Source organism: Fomitopsis serialis (assembly GCF_022376445.1).
Source record: "Fomitopsis serialis strain Sig1Antser10 chromosome Unknown B0H18scaffold_117, whole genome shotgun sequence".
NCBI lineage: Eukaryota > Fungi > Basidiomycota > Agaricomycetes > Polyporales > Fomitopsidaceae > Fomitopsis > Fomitopsis serialis.
Window position 1 is genome coordinate 54,567 of NW_025955077.1, and position 20,947 is coordinate 75,513.

General features: G+C 54.8%; 4 protein-coding genes across 4 annotated transcripts; 1 reads left to right on the top strand and 3 right to left on the bottom strand.

Moving 5' to 3' along the window:
- Positions 1–607: 607 nt before the first annotated feature.
- On the bottom strand, positions 608–4,619 carry B0H18DRAFT_1087322 (uncharacterized protein; the record flags this gene model as incomplete). The annotated part of the gene is made up of 11 exons (XM_048032155.1): positions 608–880; positions 939–996; positions 1,050–1,375; positions 1,458–2,146; positions 2,203–3,061; positions 3,214–3,575; positions 3,629–3,650; positions 3,701–3,995; positions 4,051–4,165; positions 4,266–4,317; positions 4,440–4,619. The coding sequence occupies 11 exons, from the start codon at positions 4,617–4,619 to the stop codon at positions 608–610; spliced, it is 3,231 nt and encodes a 1,076-aa protein (XP_047887727.1).
- Positions 4,620–5,138: 519 nt separating this feature from the next.
- Positions 5,139–8,282, bottom strand: B0H18DRAFT_1038339 (MFS general substrate transporter). The gene is made up of 24 exons (XM_048030437.1): positions 8,131–8,282; positions 8,039–8,075; positions 7,955–7,986; positions 7,755–7,835; positions 7,575–7,651; positions 7,495–7,525; positions 7,398–7,439; positions 7,197–7,353; positions 7,108–7,145; positions 7,071–7,078; positions 6,880–7,019; positions 6,741–6,814; positions 6,650–6,683; positions 6,504–6,586; positions 6,424–6,449; positions 6,247–6,374; positions 6,055–6,105; positions 5,967–6,005; positions 5,862–5,910; positions 5,792–5,809; positions 5,693–5,739; positions 5,585–5,639; positions 5,478–5,527; positions 5,139–5,424 (listed from the first exon to the last, which is right to left on the bottom strand). The coding sequence occupies exons 2-23, from the start codon at positions 8,054–8,056 to the stop codon at positions 5,478–5,480; spliced, it is 1,278 nt and encodes a 425-aa protein (XP_047887728.1). The 5' UTR covers positions 8,057–8,075; positions 8,131–8,282; the 3' UTR covers positions 5,139–5,424.
- A 1,724-nt stretch (positions 8,283–10,006) lies between these two features.
- B0H18DRAFT_1124210 (uncharacterized protein) lies at positions 10,007–13,295 on the top strand (the record flags this gene model as incomplete). Its single annotated transcript, XM_048034817.1, has 7 exons — positions 10,007–10,537; positions 10,614–11,192; positions 11,243–12,010; positions 12,064–12,111; positions 12,165–12,660; positions 12,713–13,053; positions 13,197–13,295. 7 exons carry the CDS (start codon positions 10,007–10,009, stop codon positions 13,293–13,295), a joined length of 2,862 nt encoding a protein of 953 aa, XP_047887729.1.
- On the bottom strand, positions 13,183–20,902 carry B0H18DRAFT_1138713 (Ion transport protein-domain-containing protein; the record flags this gene model as incomplete). Its single annotated transcript, XM_048035613.1, has 28 exons — positions 13,183–13,526; positions 13,576–13,661; positions 13,712–13,756; positions 13,795–13,948; positions 14,005–14,159; positions 14,212–14,525; positions 14,576–14,733; positions 14,785–14,809; positions 14,864–14,969; positions 15,020–15,049; positions 15,106–15,282; positions 15,334–15,598; positions 15,652–15,695; positions 15,752–15,982; positions 16,037–16,582; positions 16,651–17,091; positions 17,141–17,286; positions 17,380–17,648; positions 17,695–17,980; positions 18,030–18,468; positions 18,526–18,701; positions 18,756–18,848; positions 18,907–19,114; positions 19,164–19,246; positions 19,303–20,035; positions 20,082–20,264; positions 20,316–20,855; positions 20,877–20,902. 28 exons carry the CDS (start codon positions 20,900–20,902, stop codon positions 13,492–13,494), a joined length of 5,994 nt encoding a protein of 1,997 aa, XP_047887730.1. The 3' UTR covers positions 13,183–13,491.
- Between the last annotated feature and the right edge of the window lie 45 nt (positions 20,903–20,947).

Genomic DNA, 20,947 nt, shown 5'->3' on the forward strand with positions numbered 1-20,947 from the left:
TCAGGGTACTGATATATTGAAGTCATCGAAGTCAATGGATGTTCGAAGGTTTCAAAAGACTTATACTCTGGCGAGCCTGGTCATGAGCACCGTCGAGACCGCTTGGAACATCAAAGCAACGTGCAAGCCTTGAAGCTTAAAGTGCGGAAACATCGGTTTAGATCGTCGATTCTCAAGAGCTGAAAGCTGACAGGAAGTGCATCAGCACCATTCAAGCATAAGATAGCTACAGCCTACCTTCCGGGCCATATCGTGAAGTGCACGAGCTCTGATCTGAGTGCCCCTCCAGTCTTGTGTTATCCAAACCTATCAGCTAGCCATTCTACGTTCCAGACGAGACGAAAGCGGGGTCTCTAAGTTTGAGTTTGACGTGAACTAGTGCGGTATCTAAGGTGGAGAGCAGCGAAACACGGGGCCATCTGCTGAGACCGACAGACCGACCCGTCGGAGGAATAAGCAACGTCACAGGGCTTTCCACAGTCTCATCCAGACTGTCGTTGCGTCTGGACAATGTGCGCTGGCAGATGGAAATGGGGCGTCGACTTCTACTTACAATTTACAACAAGACTAGATTACATTACCTACAATATATAGTCGATAAGCCAATTTAATGATGGGAATGGCCCGGATGGATGGCCTTCCGTCGGTAGTACATGCTGAGCTCGCCAGCCTGTCGCCACACGAACTGGCGCACGGCAGCTAAGGTCATGTCCAGCGGCAGGACGACGTCGTTGCAGACAATCTCGTACAATTCCTCCGCACGGGTCCGGTGCTCTTCACGGTGCCTGCTAGCGGATGAACGAGTGTCGAAGGACGAACGCGGTGTGCTAGGGGATGTCGGACCATGGGAGCCAGCCATTTTGTCGAGCTTGTCTTGTACCTGTGCAAGCGGAATGAGCCGTCGAACTAACCACAACTCATGAACGGACATTCCGTACATGGTTCGTGAGCTTCCGAACACGCAGGAAGCGGCTCGCCGTCAGCTTCGATTGGGCTCTAATGAGGCGACTTCAACAAAGTGAGTTGTAAAAACAGAAACCTGTACGCACGTATTGAGAAGCTCTGGCAACATCTCGCGAGGATCTTTGGAAGGGAAAGGCAGGAGGACAAAGCTGATCTTCGTCACGGGGACTGATGGCGCCCTGTTGGCGAGTAAATACTCGAGTAGCCAGAACGGCATGATTTCCTCCAGAGTACGAGTATCACTTGCAGCGCTGGCAACTTGTCCTCGGTAGATAGTCGTCCATCCAGACACAGCTTCTTCTGAGATGATGAGTGATGTTTGCGGTGAGATGGGGAGCGGCGGGGCATCACTCGTAGGAGGGGGGTTGATGGGCCCCGAGAGCAATACTTGCGCAGGAGACTTGGGCGCAGCCTGGATATTTTCATCCTAGAATTTATTAGCACACAGTATGATATCAATCGTGCGATCACGAAACGTGTTGGAACCAACTTACCCCGTGCGTGGTCACGGAGTTTGTTCCTTTGAGCGTACCCCCAGGGGTTGATGTTCCAACTTCACTGGCCTGTCGCTTCGTACTTTTGCCAAACGCCTTGAGACGGCCCATCAAGCCTCCCGCACTGGGAGTAGTCGGAGTCTGCAAAGCCGTATCCTTTCCCCAAGGTGAGACTTCGTCCGCTGGTGTTGTCGTGCCTACAGTAGACAGAGATCCGCGGCGGGTGCGTAGCGAGAAGTAGTCTGCGCTAGAAGGGGAGTTAGTCGAGCTGTCGAGGGTATGTGAGCGTGGGGGCATAGGCATGGGAGTAGCATCGGAGGGCGACTGGGGGATTGGCGATAGCGTAGAGCAATCTCGCAGGTTGGTGTTGATCGGGATCAGAGGGGTCAGAAGCGGCGTGCGCGGCGCCGCAGAGATTGCTGGTGACATGGCAGGTACCATGTTCGGCGAGGAAACGATACTCGTACTTCTGGGACTATGTATTGTCGCATGGGATTTTCGCGAGGCGTCCGATATTGATCGACGCCGCCTCTCTGGGGAGCCACCATTGATATCGATATGAGTCGGTGCCGTGCCACGATGTAGTCGACTGGCGTTCTCAGCCTCACGGCTTCGACGCGAGTGCGCTCGCTGTTCTTCTCGTATGAATCCAGCAAAGAGATTCCGCAACACCCATTTGCCAACATTCACTAAACAACACAGCGTCATCAGCCAAGGTCGCCCCAAATGAGATAGAAGAACATACGCCTCTGCTCCTCTCCGTATCGTCTGTCGGGAGTGTACCCTGCTTCATCGGCATATATCTCCGCCTCGAAACATCGCTCATTCAAATGCACAGTGAGCACACCCGTCTTAGTGTCCGTGGTCGCCCACGACTGCACGACCGCCTCGCCCTCGATCCTCTCCCTCACCGTCTCCAGCGCCTCCCTCGGACTCCTTTCTCTCGCCGAGTCCCCATCCACACTCACGCTCGCAGCACTACTACCCACGCTCGCCGCCGCGACGTCCTCGCTCATGAAACGGCCCCTGCACACCCCACGAATCACGTCCCACACCGCGACCTCCCCCGCAGTATCTACCGTCAGCACGTGCAAGCGGTCATTCAGCATCGCGCAACGCACGAGCCCGTGCTCGCCCTGGACGACCTCGTTGGGCTCGTGGTTGTACGGAACGGCGTCCGCGGCCACCTCACGCTCCTCGAAAGCTGCGTGTGCACGCGTGCCCGGATGTAGTGTTTGCGCGTCCTCAAGGCGTGTGCGGGAGCTGAGGAAGGGGCTGTTGCTGCGCTGATGTATCGCACTGGCCAGCGCGGTGGGCAACGGCCGTGAGAGGCGGGGCATGCTCATGATCGACGCCGCGGAGTAGAGCGTCGCGATCTCTGGGTCGTGGTTCCGCGCGAACGACCCGTGCGTGTTGAAGCCCGCGAAGGCGTCGTGCGGCGACGTGAGCTTCACCAGGCTCTCGAACGGGATCCCGTACCACGTCTCTTCACCTTCGCGCTCGCCATACGGGTCGAGCTCCTGTGGGGCAGCCGAGTTTGCGGACAGGAGAGAGGGTGAGAGGGAAGGTGAGAGGGAGGGCGAGAGGGATGTTCGGTGGCTCTTCTTGGTTGTGCGCGCATACATCGTCCCGGACGGCGGTGGTGTTCCCGGTGTACCCCTGGAGTAATCGAAAGAGATCTGGGCGGCGGAGCGCGGAACATGGTCGTCACCTTCGCTGGACGCCGGTGGGCTCTCGACAAGCACGCTGTCTCGACCTGGGAACTGAGCGCAGCGGCCCTGACTGCTCTCCGTGGTGGAACCTTCCAGCGGTGGAAGCTAGAACTGCCGGATGCTGTCCAGAGGAAGCTATCGTCCATCGCCACGATACTGTTCACACCCTCGGGCGCGTTACCGCCATAGGTGCGGTCGCTCGTGTCCTGACAAACGACAACACATTCACCTTCGGACACGTCGGTGCAGCCTTCGACATCCACTTTGCAGACGAGGCCCGAGCGGTCGCCAGAGTAGAATATCTCCAGCGACGGGTGTTGCGAGAAGAGGGACCAAACCGACTCTGTGTGGTGTGTGAATGTATGCAGACATCGCTGAGATGACAAGGACCAGAGTTTGACGGAAGCTGCCAATATAAGTGAGTGGAACCGATGGCTTTCCGAATAGTAAGAGCGTTACCGTCTGCGGATCCTGTGAGAAGCTAGATGCCTTCAATTTGCTCAGCCCAAGAGATGACCCAAATGCGCTCACATATTTCGCATCCTCTGAGAGCAGCATGGCTCGTATGTTATCTGTATGCCCGACCAACTTTCCGACACGTTTGCCCGAACGCGGGTCCCACATCCGGATAACGCGTTCTGGGGACCCCGACGCGATTATGGAGCCGTAGGAGTCTGTAGTCATCGCATATATGGACGCCTTCGGGCCAGACGACTCGGGAGCGGATAGAGTAACCAGAGGAGATGTCGGAGAGCTCTCGCTGCCTAGGTCCCAGAGCTTGATGGTACGGTCGAAGGAGCCAGACGCAACCCAATGTTGCACACGGCTATCGAACGCAGACTCCAATAGCCGTTCATACCCAGAGTTACTTTGCAGCTTACCTCTGTGCCAAACATCGGACATAGTCTTCGTGCATACCTATTGTCGTGGGCTCGGTGTTGTCGGTTGCATGCGGATTCCAGGCACGCACAGTGCCATCGGAGGATGCGGAAACCACTAGACCATGATTCAGTTAACCCTGAGGTACACTGGCGATGACAATCTATCCCTGCTGGTGGATAGAATGTCCACAGAAATTGAAGGGGGTAACACGTACAGGTCTGGTTCATGTTACACAGGAGGATGTCATTGACCCAGTCCGAGTGAAGCTGCGCACATTGGCGAATTGAGTAGTTGGCGGATTGGCCTTCAATATCAGAGTGTAGAGTCAGCCACGTACACGGATAGCCCGCAGCGAGGCGAGACCGGGTCAGGCAGAACAGAGCAATACCTTCTGTGCCTCCAGGACCTCCTCGTTAGCCTCCCACTGCTCCTCCTCTGGGATTGCATCCTGAATGACGCTGGGCCTTCTCCGCGCGCGGCCGGTAACCTCGCCCAGAACGTCCCCGTCACTGGGCAGTTCCTCGCCATCGTCCTCTTCCTCGATGATGTCGTCTGCCCAGTTGGTCATGATTTCCCAACGTCGCATACTCCGGCCAGAACTGCCTTCGCCGACGCCATACCGGTGTGTCCGACGCTGGGTGGGGATACCAAGGTCCCAGGAGATGACAAGACCATCTCGTCCGCCAGTATACAAGATACCCTCTGGATGGTTGCGCCCGACGAGAGAGGTAGAAGTGTCGAGAGCTAAAGAAGCAACTCCAAGACGGTGTCGTGGATGTGAGATCCCCTTGCTACCTGCTGAAGAGGGACCAGGAGAAGATGGATCGTTGTACGGGACAAGCAGAGGGCCGACGGCGCCGTTGCGTGACACGCCGTGAGGGGGCAGCTGGAGCCGGGGAATAGGGTCTGAGGGAGGGGGGATCACGTAGGACACTCGCCGCCTCGCCGGCGGCATCGTTCGAGATGGCCGCAATACGTCGAGGACGACGCAGACTCTGGCCCGAGCGACGCGCTCAACAACTTGAACGCATCCGCGAGAGTGTGATGTCGCCCAGAGTCGCCCGCAGAGATGTCCAGGCACGGAATTCATCTACTGAGATTAGATTGCCGCCCGCTGCTTATCTTCAGTCAGCGCTAAATACATTGCGGTTCGACTCTCCCTCATTTCAATCTACCATCCACAACTCTCGTCCATTGTATCACAGGGCATCCAGTGTCTACGCAGGCAATATATGCTCTATAGCATCCACGTTGGGTGTGAAGTTCAAGGCGGCGTAGTCAGGTCATCAATCAATGTCAAACGTGTCGGCCGGAATTCCCGGCGGCCCCAGGTAAGAACGTCGGAGATACTGGCAGGTCCTCACAGGACGTATCTATGGATCCACTTATGTTAAGACGGTGTTCCGAAGAGTGAGACAAGGTGCACTTACCTGTGGTAAGTATTCTCGAATTCCGTGAGGTCATGCATGCCGGCCTCTGAGGCAGAGAATGATCATGAGGACGTTTATGTGTACTCAAGCTGCGCGCTCTTACCTTCGCCCTTGAGCTGGTCTTCTTCCAAGATGACCTTGCCGTATGCGTGATCTTTCTGTACGATAGTGTTGACGGCAAGATCGGCAAGGGCACTGGATTGAGACATACCTTCACGTTGCTCCTCCACATGTACAGACCCAGCAATAAGTGGGCAGCTGTCCCAGTTGCTCTCAGTGGGAGAACCCTCCTCAGTTTGGCGCTACGTACCCGTCTTGATGCAGTATCCTTGAAGTCACAGTCAGTCACAGTACTATGGAAGGCCAGTCGTGAGACCTACCAATGAACATCGCACGTGTGCCAGTCTGGTACGTAGGGGCCTCGCTGGACTAAAGCAACATTGAGACCCATAGTATCTCAATTGGACACTGAAGCTTGGGCTCACGATGAGAAAGTGAGGGCCGATGATGTTGCCTACACAATACTAAACACATCAGTTAGCACGGGTCGGCTCTTCACGGCTCTGTACGTACGCCGATAAAGGTCAACGCAGTAGTGAACGTTCGCTTGGTGAAGCCTCCGATCTACTCAAACGTGAGTAGGATACGAGCTTTGTAGGTCAGGTCGATGCTCACGTTATTCGAGATCATGACCAACGACAGCGAAAATCCGACGGACTGCGAGATCGGTACGTAAGCTGGATGACACGACATAGTTGAGACTACACGCGCCTGGAAAGAGGTGAACCAGTACGCAACCAGACGGTTCCACTTCTGGTCAGACGGCAGGTACGTCAAACACGCCGCGGAGATGATGCAGACAATGTTTCCAGTGGCCATAGTGGTCACACGCGCTACACCGCGCCGTCAGCCCCGATTCGAGGTGGAGGTAGCGATACTCACTGTTCTTGATGTGTGTAGTGATCAGGCTGGCCGGGTGTATCAGTCGGTGGTAGATTGTAATGAGAGGTCAGACAGCATACCCAGCGGCGATCAGACTTGCAATCTGCACGCCGGAAGATGCAGCGTCGAGCAGGGTGGTCTGAAGAGTCGTGAATCCCATTCCCTGAAAAACCCACCCGTTTGCATCAGCACCATGTGCAGTTCAAGGACGGTGTGTAGCGACTACCTTGATGATGATCGTTGAGAAGTTCGATACGATGCTGTGATCAAAGCATGAGGACGACAGTTTTCCGCGCGAATGCTACACTGCCACCCACCCATTGGGAATCTGAGCGGCGACGGACGCAACGAAGAGCAGCCACGTCTTGGGATCAGCCAACGCTTGCTTGACCTTTCGATACCCAGGTTGTCATTCGATGTCCGCCAAGGATACGAAGGAGCATGTGACAAGTTTACCTGGTACACCTTGAACTCGGTGTTCTTGATGCCATTCTTCGCCTCTGCGACGCGCTTCACCGCCTTGAGCTTCTCGTCCTTCCGCAAGAAAGTCGCGCTGACGGGAGAATCGGGGAAGAAGAGCGCTAGCACAAGAGCATCTGAGTACTTGGGTCAGGCATGGTCTTTGAAAACACATTCTAAGGGCGTACAGGACAGGCTGATCGCCCCGAGAATGAGGTAGATTACTGCCATTTCTCGAGCGACGCGTTCTTGATGCGACCGACCTATACACAGACTTAAGCACCACCCTCGTCAAAGAACAATTGAGCATATACGCCGTATGACATGAACCCGCCGAAGATCCCACCCCAGCCATTGAAGCTGTACCAGATCATGGTGCGCAGCGGGACTTCAGACTGGGCGTACCATACAGCTGTCAGTAGAGTCAAGCCCGGGGTGACGATAGACTCGACAATGCCCAGAAGAAGCTGGCTGGCGGTGAGTGGTCAAGCAATACACGAACATAGGCAACTTACTATGCTGCAAGAGCGCTGCTGAAATTCTTTGCACCGGCAACCCTGGTGATGCACGCGAGTCAGCTTATTAGGCTACATAACGCTGAATGCTGCATACGCAATGATGATGACTCCCCATAGGAAGGTAGCTACTCGGGGATGAGCTATAGGTCGTATTCAAGCGCGTCGTGGACCAACTTATCGAGAACACTCTCCCTGAGTGGTAACGTTGCAAGAGCCAGCCCATGGGGTAGTTGCCAATCAAGTAACCAAAGCTGCACTGCTCAATGTACGGTGGCATGATCCGCCAAAGGGACTTACTAGAAAGCTGTAGACAGCACGGTCGGCGAAGTTCGGTACGAAAGCATAGAAACGCACTCACAACTCGCCAACCATGGCCACTGATTGCCTCCGGCATTGAGGTCCGTCTTCATACCATAGAGGTTACCATAGTTGAGCCTGACGGGAAGAGCATTGGTTGATAGTTTCGAGCATGCGATCTGCAGAGTGACCTACGCGGTCTTGTCCACTGGCAGCCCCGTGTGAGCGACGTTCTGTAGACGAAAGATGGGTAACACTCACGATAGCTGAGTCCTTGTGAAATGCACAGCTGTAGAGAATTAAGGGGCTCCGCTACCGTGCAGAATTGTGATTCACCGCACCATGGGAAGAATGAACATGTCAATCTTCAGCGCGATCCTATAGCAGTCCGTCTGTTACATCACTTCCCCAAGTCTGATCGACCATGACCTACTTGCGAGTTTCCGTCTTCGTGACCTGCACCCCAGCTTTCTTGGCTGCCTCGAACTCCGACAGACCAACATTGCCTTCCTCCGGGATGACAGGAAGAGTATCGACTGCTACCTTCTCCGCGTCCTTCACCTTCAGCTCGGGCAAGGACTGAGACTTGGACGAAGGGTCACCCTTGTAAACAGAGCTTTCGCGGTCAGACATGCAACTGCTGCACCTGTCTTCGAAGAATGGGATCAGCCAGCGTGTCCGAACGGCTTGCCATGCGTTTTGTAGTAACTACCCTCCTCGCGCGAGTGGTCATCCTCCTTGGCCCCGACTCATATCGCGAAAATCACGCACGATCAGGAACGGCGAGCTGGCCTAGTCGGCATCTCATAGCAGAGACTGATGCCGAATAATGGACACTCGCGAACGGCCAGACGGCGCGCCGAAGAGCGAGCGACCCGCGCCATGCATAGCTGCGCTATCGCAAGGATGGTGGAACTTGCGATAAGCAGTGGGAAAAGTCTAAGGTACAAGCCGGCATGGCATAAAGCTCGAGAGTCGTCGGTGCAAGCACAACTGAGCTTCAACTTGACTGCTTGTGCGAGAAGTGATTGTATAGGGTGGTCGTCGGAGCGCACTGCAGTTCGGAGTCTTCGCTGTCAACGGCGTCAGCAATATCAACCCCATACCACCTGCTGCGAAGATAGGCAAAGCAAGCTAGAAGATGCATGTCGATCTTCGTACCTTAGCTCAGCGACGTAGACTTTCTATGATGACCAGGTAATCTCCGGATCTGCCTGGCAGGCAATGCGGTGCGTGGCCACTTGAACTACGAACAAGTCTCCTCCGAATCATTAGTCTTGCCAATCATTGCTAGCTGACGTTGGCGTTACTTACGGCTTGCGTGTCTTGGACATCGACAGAGTACGCACGCGGCCACAGGCCAGTAACGCTTGTACAGAGCACGGCAGCTTGGCCGGCCAAGTTAATACTTCGCAATGTCCGTCCCCGATCCGTCCTAGTCACAACTCGATAGCTGATGGCGACCTACCTTCAGTTATCTTCGCCGGAAATCACCGGAAATGACCCTTAGTGTAGCTGCAATCGGGGCCGGTATGCCCTCCCTCTCCTGACCAAATGGTATGTATGTGGTGACACGCAATGGGATGCCGGACCGTCAGGTGCACTACTGAGCACGATCTGAACAGGAACAAATGATGGGGTATTTGAGTTGTGAGCGCAGTGACTCGAACAATTTGCGCACCTCAGAGAGACATCACAGACAGAGCAAATGACCGCGTCTTCATTGCTGCAAACGAAACCAGAGCTACCCAGGGCTTAGTACCAAATCAAAGTGGCCGGTTTACACCCTGCGAGCGAGAGAGAAGTTCATGGCGTCTGGCGGTGCAATCGAACAACACCAATTGGTCGGCATCGGTGGATTGCGGAACACCGACAGATTGAGCTCAAACATTAATTGCACGAGCATTCGTCGAGGATGAAAGCTAAGCGCATTCCGTAGCAGTACAAAGGCAAGGAAGCTGAATCATATGGGTGGAACAGAGCTCGTGGGGAAGGGAACCAATAAGCCAATTCTTATCGGCGCCAGAAAACAGGGATAGCTGAGCACTTTCATAAGTCAGTAAAGCTTGGAACTCCGCAATTCAGCCGTAAGCCACGAAACCTTAAGCATACACCGCGTGTCCCACACGTCCATCGTCACCGCAAATTCTGCGCACGCAGCCTGCTGCTTATCATCGACGACCACCGAGCCTTTCAAGTCGCCCTGTTGTAGGCGAGTCGCTCGGGAGTATCCAAGCAACAAGTGAGTCGTTGTTTCGCAGCTTGAGCGAGAACTCCCTAACGAGCCTTTGCAGAAAAACGACTTCACCATGGCGCCGTTTTCCAAGCCAGAGGCGATCCTCAAGCAGGCCGAAGGCCTTGTATCAGTCGGGCAGATGCACGCAGCTCTGCAATCATTGACGGAGATGTTTTCTTCAAAGCGGTTCCGCTCAGCACCTCTCGTATCGCTCGAGCCCATCATGATTCGTTTCATCGAACTCTGTGTCGACATGCGCAAAGGGCGCACAGCCAAGGAGGGGCTGATGCAATACAAGAACATCGCGCAGAATAGCAGCGTTGCCTCCATCGAGGTCGTCATCAACCGCTTTATCCAGCTAGCGGACGCAAAAGTGCAGGAGGCGCAGGAGAAGGCGGAGAAGGCAGTTGCGCTCACGGATGTGGATGATCTCGAGGCGAGCGAGACACCGGAAAGTATCCTCCTCGGCGCTGTGAGCGGGGACCAAAACAAGGACAGGACCGATAGGGCTCTCGTCACGCCATGGCTGAAATTCCTATGGGAGAGCTACCGCACGGCTCTGGAGACTCTGAAGAACAATGCTCGGTTAGAGAGCATCTACCAGGTGGGTATCCACACGTTGTAGATCGTCTGAAGCTACGTCACCGCCACTTTCATGCTAATCACCTCGCTTCCCACAGCAAATCGCCCAACAGGCATTCCGTTTCTGCTTGAAGCACGAGCGGAAAGTTGAGTTCCGACGGTTATGCGAGACTCTCCGTCTCCATCTTGCAAACGTAGCCAAGTACGCTCATCAGACCCACTCCATCAACCTCTCCGACCCCGACACCCTCCAGCATCACCTCGACACACGCTTCGCGCAGCTCAATACCTCAGTCGAGCTCGAGCTCTGGCAGGAGGCGTTCCGGTCTGTCGAGGATGTACACAACCTCCTCACCATGGCCAAGAAGGCACCTCGTCCCGCAATGATGGCGAACTACTACGAGAAGCTCACACGGATCTTCCTCATGAGTGGCAATGCTCTCTACCACGCCGCCGCCTGGAGCCGGTATTACGCCATTGTCACCGCGATAGGTGGCAAGTCGGAGGAGGAACTGAGTCGGCTGGCGGGACAGGTGCTTGTCAGTGCTCTGGCTGTGCCAGTCGGTTTGCAGGGTGAGGAGAGCGCGGCAGAAGAGGGCAAGGGCAAGAATGCGCGATTGACCGCACTGCTTGGTCTGACCAAGACTCCCACCCGCACTAGCCTCTTGAAGGACGCAGTCAGTCGTTGTCTTCTCTCCGAAGTGATGTCTACTCATGTCTAAGTTAGCTCGCGCGCAACGTATTGAAGCTGTCGCCGAAGTCAGTCAAGGAGCTGTACAACGTTCTCGAGGTCACGTTCGACCCGCTTACCCTCTGCTCCTCAGTCGAGCCCCTGCTCAAGGCCTTTCCAAGCGACAGCACCTATGCGTCCTACCTTCCCCTACTCCAGCGCGCCCTGCTTTCGCGCCTGCTCTCGCAGCTGTCTCAGGTGTACTCTACCATCAAGATCAGCACCCTGTACGAACTCGCTGCACCCATTCGGGATCTCGACCGAGAGGGCACGAAGGTCTACGACGAGGAGCAGATCGAGGCCTACGTCATGGGCTGTGCCCGCCGGGGAGAGCTGAACGTCCGCGTTGACCACGCCGACGGTACTATCACCTTCGTCGACAGCCTCTTCGCCGCCGTCGAAGACCCGAGTTCGTCCACATCCACGGGCACCGGTGGCTCCGTGCAGCCCTCGACATCAGAGTTCGTGCGCACGCGCCTCAGCAGCCTCGCCTCGTGCCTGCACAACTCCCTCGCCACTATCCACCCGTTCGCGCCGCTCTCTGAGGAAGAGCAGCAGGCGAAGTTCACCACCCTCGTCGCTGCGGCTCAGGCGGAGCGCAAGGCGCTCCAGCTCCGTCGCGCGATCGTTGCTCGTCGCCGTGAGCTCTTGTCGGAGCTGTCGGTGCGGAAGGAGAAGGAGGAAGCCAGCCGCCGCGCGGAGCTCTCCCGTATTGAGAAGGAGAAGGAGTCCCGCAAGGCGATGGAGGATTTGCGCAAGAAGGAGGTCGAGCGGGCCAGGAGGAGATCGAAAACATCCGAAACGAGGAGGCGAGAAAGCTCGCACAAAGCCTCAAGGAGAAGGGTACGCTCAAGGTCGACATCGAAGTAGGTGTCTTCGTCTGTCACTGGTTGTTCGGAGTGCTGACGGTATTGGTCAGGACATGGACAACATCAGCACGGACAATCTGATGCGACTCCAGGTCGAACAGCTAGCGAAGGAGAAGAAGGACGTCGCCGAGCGTATGCGCATTGTCGCCAAGCGCCTCGACCACATCGAGCGTGCGTACCGCAAGGAGGAGCGTCCTCTTCTTGCCAAGGACTACGAGATCCAGCAGGAGAATGATAAGGAAGCCTTCGAGGCCGCTCAGAAGGCTCGTCTCGAGGCGCACCGGCTGGCGTATCAGCGCGACATGGAGACGAAGAAGCGGGTCGCGAGTATGATGCCCGATTACCTCGCCAAGAAGGAGGAGATTATGAGCAAGCAGAAGGAGGAGTTCCAGAAGAGACAGGAGCTCGCGCAGAAGAAGATCGGGGAGGAGAAGGCGAAGCGCAGGGCGACCATCCTCAAGCAGCGCGAAGAGGAGCGCTCGCGCCTCGAAGAGGAGGAGAGAATCCAACGCGAGAAGGAAGAAGAGGAACGTCGGCTAGAAGAGGGTTTGTTCATTCCTCTACCCCTTGTCTCGTACGAGCTGACAGTGGTTACTAGAACGCATCGCAGAGGAGGAGCGTCGCGCAGCAGAAGAGGACGCCGAGCGCGAGCGCGAGGAAGCCAAGAAGCGCGAAGAAGAGGAGGAGCGGGCTGCAGCAATCAGGAAGCGCGAGGAGGAGCGGACGGCCATGCTCGAGCAAGTTCGCAGGCAACAGCAGCGCGAAGAGGAGGCGCTTGAGAGAGCCAAGGCTCGTCGCAACGCGCCGCCTGAGCGGACCGCGCCAGCTGCGGCACCTGTTCCATTGCGTGCAACGCCGAGCGGAGACACCTGGAGGCGGTCTACTGCAGCTGCAGCAACACCGCCGCCTGCCTCTCCTCGGCCCCGCGCTGCCAGTCCTGTCCGCTCAGAAAGCCCAGCGGCCGCTCCGAAGTACCGCCCTGGCGCACTGCAGGGTGGTGGCTGGCGTGCCAGAGAGGCAGCAAGGAAGGATGGAGACTTGCCCGCCATCAACACTTCCCGTGCTGCATCGCCTGCGCCCAGAACGCCAGCTGCTGCGAGGAGGAACCGCCTAAGGAGGAAGAGGGCTTCCAGACTGTCGAGAAGAAGACTGTCTGGCGGCCGCGCAGAGGCAGATTCTGATCGGTTCGCGACCTTATTGTGCTGTATGTTGTGTACCAGGGTGAATTAGTAGTCCCATTTTACTCTGAGCGATAAGTTACACAATAAAGTCTTACGCTAGTACAGTGCCATGGTGCCTACAATGGTGTGCAATATGTCTACAGTCTACATGTGTCCCTCTAGAGTCCGGTGAATTATATGCAGCGAAGTAATGATTTTATGATTCCTCCTCTTCAGCCTCCAGCATCATCTCTGTCCAGTCGGCGTCAGTTTAGTATGAATGCGCGGTCACAGTACATACCATTCCAAACAGATCCCTGCATGGTCTCGAGAATGTTCTGCGCGTCGTCTACCGGAGAGTGAGGATCGCGTGCGGACATATCGGGGCTAGGGAAATCGTCAGCGTTGGTGCACGCGCTACTGAAGAGCCGACTCACGAAAGACCGGGACTGAGTGACAGCATGCTGATGTCACTCACCCTCCTCCGTGAATATGAAGTGAAGGAGAGTCAGGCATCAACGTATAATCCGGGAAACGATCGCCGAAGGTCGGCGACATAGGGGAGTCGGGATCTGAAAAGCGTTCCACAGAACTGTCTCGGCTAGGTGAGGTTATGTCGCGGGTGATGAGAACGGGGGTCGTGAGCAGGTCATCGACGACGATGGCAGGTATGTCTGGGGAAGGAGTAACAATGAGAAGTCTAAACCGCGCCGTGCGACGGATAGCTCACCTTGATCCGCCATTTTCATACGCCGTATTTCGTCGCGTTTTGCTAAATACCGCCGTCGATAAGATATCATGAGTAGCAAAGACTGGACGCGGTCGAAGTCAACAAGGTCTGTGACAAGTTTGTTCGTTTCCGTCCGTATAACTAGGTCCTTCAGTCTGTTCAAGGCCCCTCAGTATCACAGTCAAATAGTGACACGCGATCACTCACACCAGAGCATCCCGATCGACAATGAGCCTGTGATGCGTTAGGAGTAACAGCATATTTGTGAATGATATGCCCTTTCCAGGCTCGTGCGAGATCCGAGCTTCATGGTAGAGTCGATTATACAGATTCTTCCTCCGCTTAATGGTAGCGCGATCTATGCCACCTAGCGTCGCACTCAATTTGCCAAGATCCATGCCCTCCACTATTGCTGCTGGCCAAGCAGAGTTTGAGGTTGGATCCGCCAGCGATTGCGCCATTATTCGTCGGATATTGAACTCGGCAGGATATATCCGGACCTCGAAGATCCCGCTCAGTTTCTGTAGAGAGTTAATACACCAGATCTGACGACTTGAGGAAAACCACTCACACCAAAGAAAGGCACAAAGCGGTCCCTCTCTAGGTACCCTGTCTTCGGATTGGCAAACGCGGCCCAGACTTTCTTGAAGTTACGCATTTCTTCACGTGTGATGGATTTTGATCCACCCGACATCTGGAACACATAGTAGAAACTCTCGACGACAACACCTGTTTAGGTGTCATCATCATTCGAAGACAGGAGAAGAAATCGATGCGCACCAACGAACAGGTTGACGAATATGTACTGAGACAGAATGTGAGACGATATAGCAGCATGTGATGGCAACAGACGACCCACCATGCTAAGCAGATTCCAAGCGATGAAGAGCGTGAACGCCCAGGTTGTGCTGCCACAATCGGAGTCGCCATTAGGCAGGACGGTGCACCGGGGATACTCCAACGCACTTAAAGGATGTGAGACAGCGAGTACAATGTGTAGGCGTGCTGCACTCACAAGTCGTGCATGTACTGGTTCCAGCCTTCCCTGCATGACAGATGGACGTGAGGGCCACGACATCGTACAAGATGGTAGATACTTACCCTGTCGTCATGAATGCAAGCATAACCAATGATTTCGACATCGTCGTGTAGTTCTGGTATCTCGTTTCCGCCGAATTCCACTTCGTCATGCTGAATACCTCCATGTACATGATCGCAAAGAAAAGGAAGAGGATGATCCAGAGGAACAGTAGGCTGATGATCACTGGCAAGCTTGCCCTGCGCCGGACATGAGTCATTCATCCCTTCAGAGAGCGCACAACCACTTACACGGCGGTCTTGAAGAATTTATTCAGAGAGTTCGTGCGCTGCACCAACTTGAAAGCAATTGAAGTGATGAACAACTTTTGCAACTGTTGAGTTGCAAATCCGCTAGGACCGAAATTGACAATAAAGGTTGTCAGAAGACTGCCCGTAGCGACAATGATGTCAAAGATATTCCAGCCATTGGCACTGAAACTGCGCCAGCCCAGACCGAAGAACCGCACCAGTGTGTCGATGGAATATATGATCGTGACCACGAAGAAGAATGTATCTGATGTTTTGATGTCAGGATTGCAGGACGAAAAAGAAAACCATAATCCATACCGCGCGTGCGATCGAGCGTCGAGGTGGTACCAAGTGTCTGAGTCCTGCCATTTCGATGAGTCGGAGGGTTCGACGACGAATGAGAAAACCGATGGCTCACATCAGAACGATTACATGGATAGTGAAAACCACCGTCATCATCCTGTGCCACCAACCGTGCTTATGCACTGCACGATCGAAGCACCAGGCTCTGATACGCCATGATGGTCGACGCTTCGGTCGTTTGGAGGGGCGCTGCCGCTTGATCAACTTCTGTAAATCTATCCATTCTCGCTGAGGTTGTGTGAGATATGCCGAGCCGGTCTTCGAGGTAAAGTTGCCAATGATGATACTGATGCAACGGTGAGCGAACTGAATGTCATGCTATTCAGACCGCGACACGCACCTGACGAAGAGGGTCAGAATGATGACCGCACCCAGAAGGTTATAGATCAGAAAGAAGATCGAATTGAACTGTCGCGCATTCGTCTGGGGCTGCTCGCCTTGTCCGATGAGACTCACTGCGACCGTGGTGACGTCGATCCAACCTTCCAACGAGACAATCTCGAACAAGATCAACAGAGACGCACGGAAGTTGTCAAATGAGAATGTCGTGGACGGAGAGGGATCGGCCCACACCCGAGGGACCAAGAACCCAAATGAATCACCGTAGATTGTGTTCGAGTATTCATCGACGCATTGCCCCACGTTGGAGACGTTGGTGTCATTGCATTCCTTCATAAGACCGACGAATATGTTGAGACCCCACACAGCATACGGAATCATGTAGAGGATGGCCAAGAGACAAGCATCCAGGATTCGTGCCACGCCAGAGATGATCAGCGATTCGAAGGTAGACCGCATGATGTTGATAAGTGTGATGAGGCGGAGGGCTCGCAAAGCCTTCAACGATCTCGTGAGACGACTGAGGCCGACGACGAAGATGAGACCGCTGAACAGATTGCCAAAATGCCAGCCAGGATGAGGAAGTCGAGGATGTTCCAGATACTTCGCACGTACGCATTCGGCGTGAAGGCAAATCCATCGGCGATGACCTTGATGATGAACTCCAGCAACAAAGTGAAACCGAATGTCGCTTCTGCAATGTCAAACCAGGATCCGCGTAGTTGCCCGTACTGCAGCTGATAGTTGCGCCGGTATGTTGGGGTGGCTATCCACTCAACCACAATCCCACCGATGACAGCTAGTAGGAGAACGACCTGGAAGACTGGGTGCGCAATCGGAGACGGCTGTGCGCCGAATATACGCTCGCCGCCTGCCGGGGACACCAGCTTCTGGCAAACTCGCCGGATGATGTTCTTGTGGGAGAACAGCCAGAATGTCTTGTCATAGGTAGGGTGATCGCGAATGAAGTCCGCCCTTCTCGCCCGTCGTTCGTAGATGATGTCAGTTAAATCTTCCGCCGCGGCTGCCTCCGAGTTGAGGGTTGCCAACAATTCGCTGTGCCCTGGTCAGACATGCGGATATTCTGAGCTGAGAAGGGGCTTACAGATGCCGTTCGGTTTCCTCGTCTATTGCATCCTGAGGTGCCGCAGAGTCCCGACGATTTTTTCGCATTGCCGCGAGCGGCACACGGTCGGCATCAGTCTCACCAGCAAAAAGCTTTTGTAGGTGGCGCAAATACGATTTAGCACTCTGTTTTTCAAAGATGCTTTGGGTCATAGGTTCCTACACATAGTGACGGTGAGGATCCAGAGATGCACGGCCGGGGTGAGGAAGCCAACTTACATCTGCCACTATCTTCTCCTGCATGGGATAAGAATCTACCAACGTCTTCTGCATTGGAAGGATGAGATCCGACGGCAACTGCTCAACCGCAATTGCCTTTGGTTGCGCCTTCATCCACCTGTACGGGTTCAGTCTGCGAAGCCACGGTATACGGGTCTCTTGTGGACGATGTGAGGCCCAGTAGTGGGAGGCTTGTCTACTCCGCTTCGAATTCTCGGCGATCTCGAAGTTCTCGTTAATGACCGCAATGAACATTTGCAGCACAATGACTAAAGTCGCGTCAGAAGAGGCACAAACGAGGACGATAAAACGTACAGTTCGCAAGCGCAAACCACCCGGTCAGATACAAGACTATGATGGGTGCCTGTCTGAGGGGAATCTCCGGATTTCCGGCACCATAGAGTACATCCGTCCAATTTTCCGACGAGAACAACTGATAGGCGGCGAGAAATGAGTTGTATATCTGGCCATAGTCGATATAGTTGCCTCGGGCAATGTCCCCCCGAAGCAATTGGACGCCAACTAGCGCAGCGACGAAGTTCAACAGGACGAGGAACAACGTCATGTTTGCCAGACCATACATGTTTCCGAACACGGCGAGCTATGCACCAGTCAATACAAGTGCATTACAGCCGGGGGATTGTACTCACAAGCAGGGGCTTCATTCTTGGGATCTCCAGTATGACGCGGTAAAATCGCGCAAGCTGGAATATCGTGAACCACGGATAGACGTCCGAGTCATGGATACCCGGTATTTGAATGATGCTTGACGCGATCGCGAGGAACAAATCCAGCAAGTTCTGTCCACGGAAGAAGAACGCACGCCAGTCTGGGAGATATGCGCCCACACGAATGAAGATCTCGATGTCGAAGGCCATAGTGATTACCAGTTCACCGATATTGAGGATCTGTTGGTGCGTAGTGCTCATGTTCACCTCACGAGTGGCTTGCAAGATAAGTGAAGCGAGAGCCAAGGCAACCCAACACCAGCGGATGCTCTCGTAGACCTCCTTGATGCGGTTGCGCGTTGAGACGCGTCTGCCGTCCACCATGGTCCAACCCTCGTTGTTTTCATCATAGCAGGGGCCTCTCTAACGAGTAGTTTTCAGCTTCACAAAAGCAGACGTCATAAGAGAATTTACGTACATTGCTGCACCAAAGGCACTTCTCTTCGTGTCTGACCTGATAGCCGCAAACGTATTTGTGATCACCGCGATGAAGAGGTTGATGAGCCAGAAGTTGAGCACAACAACGCAGGTGATGAAGAAGAGGCAGGACACGAAGAACTCCGCGTCCATCATGTTGTACATGATCGGAGACCACTATGAAATTGGCTATAAGCGGAAACCATGAAGTGCACCCTAGATATGACGTACGCCATTCGCCGAAGCGACAATGAAGACTTGCAAAGCGGAGTAGTAGATTGTGTCGAAACTCTCCATGTTGCTGTCTGGGTTCATCGGATCCTCCTGCACGAGAGCCACACCTAGTCAAGGAGGTGACACGAAGAGTGGCCATGCCACTTACCATGCAGATTTGACCAGCAGGGCAAATATAACCCTTGGATGAACCGTATGTACCGTCTGTCTTGAGATAACCCATGACTTCGAGGGTGGTAGCGTTCACATAACCACCGCAATTCTGGGTCAGGTCCGTGTAATTTTCTACTCCCATGGTAGGCAATAGGTTGCACGAGCGGAGATAAGAACCCTTGAATGACTGTATCCCGATGATCCTTTCATACGCATTAGTTACGACCTGCTATTGGATGAAGAGTGACTCACGAGAAAAGGATCATCGCGAACAATACGAAGTAGGCAACACTCGCAAGCAATGGACGGGCTGTCTTGAGGGATCGCATGATCGTCTAGAACACCACAAGAGTCAACCGAAGATATATGAGTACTTCACGTCTCGACGTACGGTTGTACCGGATGTAATGGCCAAGAGCCTCGCAGTCCGCAAGACGCTCAGAGCGCGAAAGATACCGATGTGATATTCTCCCTGTTCGACGCCCGCAGTAGCCAGAGCGAAGGAAACCCAGAAGCCGACGATAGCTACAAAGTCTATTCGGGTCCAACTATGCCGTAGGTACGGCACGTTCCGCTGCGTCTGCTGCCGTGCATTCGCGACACTCAGCCGAAATGGAAGAGCGAGGACATCCGGATTGTCCGACCGGAGTGCCGTTGAGAACACCGTCGGCTGGGAAGGATTGCGCATGTGCGCATGTACTTCTTGAGCTTTCGTGACCGCCGGTTCAAGAATCGCAGTGCGAGAGTTGGTGGTGTCTGACCGGCTATGCTGCGTAGATGGTGTGCGTTGGGGAGCAGAGGACGCAGGCGTTGATTGAGGTGGTTGGAGAGGGAGTGACATTGAATGGTGTTGTAAAGCGAATGGGCGGGCGAGATTATGTGCGAAATGCTGCAGTTTGTGGACGACGTTGAAGCGACGCGAGCGACTAGACGAGTGACCGAGGGATGCATTGCGAGACAGCGATGATGCATTGCGAGAGAGTGGCGTCTGTAGTTCCATGCGCATGGAAGGTATCGAGGGGTCCGGGTATTTGGAGAACGAGACAGACGTGAATAGCGACGACACAGGGACATCAGGGTCTAATAGAAAGCCCGAAACGCTCATTCGGGCGAAGGCCTCGAGCCTAGGGGGTGTTAGCGAGTTGCCCAGCAAGCATAGAACGCACTCACGTGAAGAAACAAAACAACGCAAACAGAGCATAGTCCTCCCACTGATGGAAGTAACCTCTTAGATACAGCGGGTGCGGGGTGTTGCCGTTGTCGTCCACATCGAGAGCCGCCGATGTATGTGACTGTATTGTCAGCAGTACTGCATTGAAGATGATTAGGAGGAGTATGATAGGTTCTGTCCATCTGCGAGCGAAGGTCACGTCGCGAACGTCTGCGCAGAGACGGCACACTCACGGATACACGAGGAAGCGGTACATCGCCATACGGATCCTGCTCGTCGAGCCCAGGCAGCCAAGCGTGCGCCCGCGAATCGGGAGACTACGTGACAGGTCGGGCAGGGATGCGACCTCCTCCTCCTCGCCCGTGTCGTCCGCCTGCACCTTGTCCACGAGCGTGTGCTCCGGTGATTCATCCTCTGCGTCCGCGAGCCGCACATGGTCCTCGAGGCCGAACCCGGCAAAATTCACGACACGTATCGACGCCCGACGCAGGTTTCCCGTCATGAGCTTGAGCGTGTTCCCCGTCTTCTTCAGCGGCGACGGCGATGCTCCGTAACGACTCGCTCGTCGTCGTGATCGCGCTGATCCGCCAACCGACCGCTCAGGGTCATCCTCGTCGGACAGAGCCCAACCCACACCACCCACACCTGTCTTGTCCATGTTGCTCGTTAACCGCGCCTCGTCGTCCTCCCGCTGCCCGTCCAGCGTGTCCCCTGACCCACGAAACTCTGAAATAAGAGACACAGAAGACGGACCTGCCTGTGCTGTCTGGTAGCTACCTGTAGCATTTTCGTACCGAGTCCGGGTGTCGCGGTACGACATCTCGTGCCCGTACGGCCGCTCATCCATTGGTGAAGCGAACGGGTC